The 7,126-nt window shown below is 37.9% G+C and overlaps 1 protein-coding gene across 1 annotated transcript; it reads right to left on the bottom strand.

The window, feature by feature from the left end:
* Nucleotides 1–557: 557 nt before the first annotated feature.
* LOC133826517 (acetyl-CoA acetyltransferase 1-like) lies at nucleotides 558–6,874 on the bottom strand. The gene is made up of 6 exons (XM_062258802.1): nucleotides 6,752–6,874; nucleotides 6,481–6,551; nucleotides 3,299–3,398; nucleotides 3,113–3,223; nucleotides 944–1,030; nucleotides 558–647 (listed from the first exon to the last, which is right to left on the bottom strand). The coding sequence occupies exons 1-6, from the start codon at nucleotides 6,872–6,874 to the stop codon at nucleotides 558–560; spliced, it is 582 nt and encodes a 193-aa protein (XP_062114786.1).
* Nucleotides 6,875–7,126: the final 252 nt, after the last annotated feature.

Raw genomic sequence — 7,126 nt, 5'->3', positions numbered from 1 at the left:
GCAAAGTCTAACACCAAGAGAAAACTCCAATATTAGACATTTACCAAAAAAATATGGCAAATTAGTAATATAATAAATCAAGTGGCAACTTTTTCATTGTATAATCATAAGGAAAAAATGGGACTTTCTTTCATTACCCAAGTGTGTAAGCTCTGGTGAGAACCATCTTTAATATGTCTCTAGTGTTTACTTGTATCACAGCAACACCACCGAAAAAGTTTGTAAGATAAAATACAAATAAATTAAGCTAAAACCACTCACACAATATCAATAGCCAAGAACAAGAAAATTACAACAAATCAACTAACAGAGAATAAAATTTAGTCAACCTAAAACTAACAAATACAACTACTGTTATATATAATAAATATACCTTAACTATCCATTATTATTTGGAGACACATATTAAAAATGAGAGAATAATGAGAAATTGATTCTTATTATTGAAAATGAACCAAGTGATGAGTACAATTGGGTTAGCCAATTAGCTTTATTTATAAACTGGCTAGCCGATTAAGAGAATTCAATCAAGATAAGCTCAAAAACAATTACAGGTCTTACATGAGCTCAAGAACAAGTGAAGAAGCTCCCCCACCACCGTTGCATATGGCACCAACCCCGTACTTTCCCTTTTTATGTCTCAATACCTGCAACAACATTATTCTTATTTCAAAAATTCCAAGTAAAATATATCAGAGAGAGCATAGTTACCAATGTCTCTTTTATTCCACAGCTAAACTCGCAACAGAAATTTAAAAGAATAAATGACAAACACGAGATCACTTCACATGAGTATATGTAGAAAGCATAAGCTTAGATATGACCACGAACTATGACTTTAGATCATTAAGAAAACATGTAAACAAAACCAGAGAACTATATAAATGATATTAGAATGTCAAACTAGGAATGCATTGCAAGAGAAGGGAAGCTTATAGATTACCCCTAACATTATGACCAAGATATGAGCTCCACTGCATCCTAATGGGTGTCCCAATGATACAGCCCCACCATGTACGTTAAGGCTTTCCTGAGATATTTGGAAATTTGAAGAGTAAAAAAATGTAGATAAGGATAGTGACAAAATGGAGCAAAGCTTAAATGCATTGTGGACAGATGAATGACTATACAAATTGCAGAAAATGGAAGAGTGATCACATTTAAAATAGCATACATTTTGTTGACGGTGAAATCTCGTCAACGATATAAGGTTAGGAAACTAAGACTATATTGCCAAAGGTATCTCAGAAGAAGATGGAGAAAACTTGAAAGAGTAAATATGTAGAACTCCAATGGAGTCGAAATTGTATATTACTTAACAGCCTTAGCATACAATCAATTTTTCCAACCCCTTTTCTAGAGGGGTGATGATCTATTTATACTGGAGCTCTAATGGCTCCTCATACATTGTGGTCCCAGGGGACAAGATTGTGCATAGGTACATTGTCAGGGTAGTGGCACAGGTTGTGGTGGAGCAGAAGGTTATGGTGTCGGCCTGGTACATAGTCAGAGGTATGCATGTAGTGCTTCCACTCTCTGTACAAATCCGTACCTCCACTACTTGTAGGACACAGATGTCACAGTCATGCCTTTGCCCTTTTTCAGGGTTGTACATCCCGTGCTTGTACATTTATCTCATCCCTAGTGGTCCCCTTTACATAAATATCTTCTCTAGGTTTCTTTATATTTTAGTAAGTGTCGATCCATACTTCTTTTATCCCGTCCTTACCTCCAGGTAGGAGGCCTGGAAATAGGCATGTACGAGGCTTGGGGATGGGTCTCACAAGGCAAGACCCTTGGTGCCTAAGCGAGTATCCAGGCATGACTTGGGCATTCACGAGGCATGGGGATGGGTATCACAAGGCAAGACCCTTGGTGCCTAGCGTGGTGAGGTGTGTCTTGCTGTGCGAGGCATTGGCACGCATCTGGGTCGCGAGGCGCCCGGGTGAGGGCAGCCTCGCATAGTGAGACCCTTGTGGCCTTGGCAGGCGCATGCGGGGGAAGGGTAGCCTCTCATGCGGGGGAAGGGTAGCCTCGCATAGTGAGACCCTTGTGGCCTTGGCAGGCGCATGCAGGGGAAGGGTACTCTCGCATGCGGGGGAAGGGTAGCCTCGCATAGTGAGACCCTTGTGGCCTTGGCAGGCGCATGCGGGGGAAGGGTAGCCTCGCATGCGGGGGAAGGGTAGCCTCGCATAGTGAGACCCTTGATGCCTTGCCAGGCATGCGCGGGGGAAGGGTAGCCTCGCATGCGGGGGAAGGGCAACCTTGCATAGTGAGACCCTTGTGTCCTTGGCAGGTGCATGCGGGGGAAGGGTAGCCTCACATAGTGAGACCCTTGATGCCTTGCCAGGCATGCGCGGGGGAAGGGTAGCCTCGCATGCGGGGGAAGGGCAGCCTCGCATAGTGACACCCTTGTGGCCTCGGAAGGCGCATGCGGGGGAAGGTTAGCCTCGCATAGTGAGACCCTTGTGGCCTTGGCAGGCGCATGCGGGGGAAGGGTAGCCTCACATGCGGGGGAAGGGTAGCCTCGCATAGTGAGAACCTAGTGGCCTTGGAAGGTGCATGCAGGGGAAGGGTACCCTCACATGCGGGGGAAGGGTAGCCTCGCATAGTGAGGCTCTTGTGGCCTTGGCAGGTGCATGCGGGGGAAGGGTAGCCTCGCATAGTGAGACCCTTGATGCCTTGCCAGACATGCGCAGGGGAAGGGTAGCCTCGCATGCGGGGGAAGGGCAGCCTCGCATAGTGACACCCTTGTGGCCTTGGAAGGCGCATGCGGGGGAAGGTTAGCCTCGCATAGTGAGACCCTTGATGCCTTTCCAGGCATGCGCGGGGGAAGGGCAGCCTTGCACAACGAGGCCCCTTAGGTCATTTTGGGCATTTTCGCTAAGGGCTTCTATGCGACATGGGTCTCGCGTGGGGGAAGGTATTGGGCTGCTTTGCATGCCCGAGGGTAATTGAGGGTAACCCTCAATTTTTCTCTTGAGTGTTGACAATGGCTCTGGTCAATTTTTGGCATTCACACATTTCATACTTAAGAGTAAATCAACTTGAAAGAAATTATCTAGTTTTCTCCAAACTCACAGTATAGGGATTACAAGTACTAAAATCTTACAGAAAATGCTTCATTTATTTCATAGTAATCAATCTGAGAAGCATCTAAACCAGCATTTGAAATAGCTTTTGGTATCACAAGGGCTGGAGCAGTTGTAATGAATTCAGGTGCCTGCGAAGATAATCTTCTTTGAGTTATGTTTCAGCAACAGTAAAATAGAACTAGGAAGCCAATTCATTGGAGTACCTGAGCTGCATCAGCATAGCCCTTAATCTTTGTAATTACTTGCAATCCAAGTTGAAGTGCCTTCTCTCCACTCACTAGGACTAATGCAGCTGAACCATCACTATTCATGATAAAAACCAAACCATATTAAGGCAAACAATAATATCTTAACACATATAATGAAACTAGCTAGGAAAAGAAGAACCAAAGTCCAACAAAGCAATGTAGAGTCACAAGAACCCAACTAAGAACAGAGTCTCATACTAGTGGCAAACTAAGAATAAGCACAAGGGAACATAATCATAACATAAGTCTTACTCTAAACGAAACTATATCAGTACTTTAAAAAAAAAATGCTATATCACTCATAAGCATGGGAAGCACTTGCAAGGTCACTTTACAAAATAAATGCTAAATGATAATTTCTTTAATATGTTAAGATTTAAACTAGAAGTATAGAATAAGTAATGGAGAAAAAAAATCTTAATATGTTAAATTAATAATAAGCCCACATGAATATGATGATGGTAAAACAAGATATAAGATAACAGTAGTACAAATGCAAATATGTATTGACAAAAAATGATTTGGTGATCTATTTGCCTATATATAACATATACTTATATAACTCTATAGTTCAACTTTAAAGATGGATTGAGCTTGAAAATTACATATAAATAAATATAAAATTAATTATCACTTTCATAACTTAAAAGATATATGAAGATCCAAAATGATAAAAAAAAAAGACACTTAATATGAATAAACGGTGATGAGTAATTTTTTTTTTGGCTTTAATGATACTTTAGTATTAGCTTAATTTTATTCATAAGCTTTATTCAAAAACACAAATGCAAAAAATTATCAATAAACAGAACACATCTATCTGTTTATGAAAAAAAGAATTGCAATAAATATGATCAAGTTAATATCACCAGTTAATAGTGTTGAACATACCAGCACAAGAATTGCAGCCCCCTTCTATTCCAAATTCCACAAGCTTCTCATTTGGTTATGGTATTAAGTCAGGAAGATTTCCAAAACATTGAGCTGTTTATAATATCTTCAAATGATTATAAATAAGGTAAAAGTTCAGAGACAAAAAAAAATTGAATTTACCTAGCTAAACTAACATATACCTAGAGAGAATTCACAAGAATCGTGTAAGTCTTCAAGTCTGGAACAGAGCGTTATATAGCATGAGCATTGAATTTCATGAATGAAGAAACCTAACCTCAACAGAGCATTGTCTATCAAAGATAGTTAGAGCACATGTTTAGACTCTTCATAAGAAATATCATCAAAGAATTCCATTAAGTAACAAGGCACCAGCCAAATTTAAATCAGATTTAAACAACTATTTACTAGTAATACTTAAATTAATAAGATGCTCTGAGACTTGAGTACTTAGCTCCTAGATATTTAATTACTGGATATGTCATTAGCCAAGTTGATGAACCAGAACAAGTAAAAACATAGTCTAGTTGATTAAATGCAAAACTTTTCTCTAAACCAAACTACTGGTCAACATAGATTTGTGGAATTAATTTCTCGTTTATGAACCAATGACGGGAGTAAAACTAGAATTCATGTAAATAACAATGGTAAGGACATATAACAGTGGTAAGTCAAATTTATAGATTGATTGGATTTGGACCATATATACAATGACAAGGGGAGAATTCAAACAAATAATTGGCAATTGGTATAGAAAATTGCTTTAAGCAAATGAAAAAAAATAATAAGCAAAAAATGACAAGATTCCACTAATTATGATGGATCATAGGCCAATGACAGCAACAACATAACCAAATGCAAACATGTAATCCAAATGATTTTACTTCCAACACAGTTATAACAAAAAAAAAAAAACAACCCATGAATCCATGCCATTGTATTCAAAGTTTTAGTCCAATAGAAATATAGCTAAACATTTGAATCATGGGAAGTTTATTGGCTCATTACTAATATCAAACTTAAAAAACCTATTTCAAAATTGCATGGAAGAATTTAAGTGGCCTTTTTCCAAATAAGAAGAGATGACTAGATATCTTGTAAACACATAATATATATCACATCTCATCTCCCATACACATAAATATATTTGTGTCTCTCTACTCTGTTTTTAATGAAGAGTCCAATATGACTTGATCATTTTTTTTCTTCTGATGCTTGTGTCTTCAATTCATCATATATACAAGTCTTGGGGTAGAGATTAGCCCAATAAGAATAGGTACAAAAGGAAGCGCAAAATATATTAGCAGCACTCCAAAATTTAGCAAGTCTTGGAGAATGCAAAATTTTGTAGGGATCATAAAAAGGCTTTGAAAAATAAAGGAGTAGTAATTCATAGAAGTAGAGGGACACGACGAGAGTGGGCAGAAGGAATCGATACCCTATCACATAAGCAGATTAAAAAAAAGCTATAAAAATAATTCAATTCACTCATTTATCTCATTGAAGCATTCCATCAAACAATTATTATGTATTATTTGAGAAAATCTTAGTAATACATTCAAACATGCAAACAAGACCAACTTAAGTAGTAAGACAAACAAAACTTTCAGACAAATTGATACAAACATCAATTAACACAAATATACTCTATAGATACGAATTTAGCCTAAATACAAACATTCACTCTTAATCATTCTTATTCCCAAACAGTCCAAATCTGAACAATACAAGCTAGTTTCAGTTAAAACTAAAATACCACAATGTTATGTTGATGGCCAAAAGCTTTAAACATAGGTCAGCTAAACCAACAATAAAAACAAAATGCACAACCAAGTTTCAGTTCAATCAAATAATACGTGAATAAGAAAAAGCACAAGGTTTTATTAGATCCAAACATGAGTGAAAAGTGAAAAAAAAAATTAAAAATCAATGATACCTCAAGACAAGTCCACAAACTCGTAATGATAGTATGCGAATTCCCCAAAAGTCCTAGATTTCAACTATTTATAATCAAAGTTAAAAAACAGAAGGCACATTTATTTTCAAATAAAAATAGATCTGCATATTCAATCATATTTATAAAAGAAAGAAAACTTACTTGATCCATGGTTTATTGACTTAATAAGGTGACTCATCTCAGCTTTGTATCAAAAAACTAAGCCTCTTTTCTACTTAAGTCATCTAGCTGAATGTTTTTCTTCGAGACCCTGATCCTTTTCTTCTTGAAAATGATCTCATTTCCTTACCAGATAATTTCAGCAAGCCCTTCTTCGTATTCCCCTTCATCACTCTCATTACCCTCATGTGCAGTCTCAGCCTGTCATAAATTTAACAAAGCAAATATAATTTCCTTGCTAGAATTACATATTCTCTCTGCCAATCAGCGAAAACTCAAAACATTCTATAACAAGGCAAAAAAAGTTCTTCTTTCCATATCAATATCTCAAACCTTTAGGTATATTATATTAATTTGGTTAGTTTTTTATTCTTTTCTAGCAACCAAACAGCCGTTAAAACCAAAATACTCCGAGAAAGTAAAGAAAAGAAGAAAGTACCTGTTGTTTCTAAGACTCTTCGTGCCTTCTTTCGTTGTTTCTCATATTCTTCTTCTTCTTCCATCTTCTTCCAGTTCATCTCCATGGCCTCAAGTCCTGAACGAAAGAAACACTGAACGAAGAGTCTCTTTCCGTCTTCGTCTCTGTCTCCACCTCTGCAATCTAGTTGGGAGAGAATGAGCCCTGAACGCTGCTGCTACCAGTCCTCAAACCAGTCCTCATCATCAAGTCCCCTAACCTCAAAACCCCTTCTGGGGACCCAAAAGAGTCCAGCTTGGCTTGCTCTACTGGTAACCGGAACCGACAAACGGGACAGGAGTTATGGTGAGCGAGCCAG

This window comes from Humulus lupulus, chromosome 1, assembly GCF_963169125.1.
Source record: "Humulus lupulus chromosome 1, drHumLupu1.1, whole genome shotgun sequence".
Taxonomy (NCBI): domain Eukaryota; kingdom Viridiplantae; phylum Streptophyta; class Magnoliopsida; order Rosales; family Cannabaceae; genus Humulus; species Humulus lupulus.
The sequence above is the reverse complement of the archived record's forward strand: the minus strand, read 5'-3'. Positions and strand labels throughout refer to the sequence as shown.

Excerpts from the sequence above, each read along its gene's own strand:
- LOC133826517 (XM_062258802.1), bottom strand. The coding sequence starts at position 6,874 with ATGGAGATGAACTGGAAGAAGATGGAAGAAGAAGAAGAATATGAGAAA. Across the intron at positions 3,399-6,480 it reads GGGCTTGCTGAAATTATCTG|TGATGGTTCAGCTGCATTAG; the intron begins GTAAGGAAATGA and ends TATCATGAATAG. Across the intron at positions 1,031-3,112 it reads AAATAAATGAAGCATTTTCT|GAAAGCCTTAACGTACATGG; the intron begins GTAAGATTTTAG and ends CAAATATCTCAG.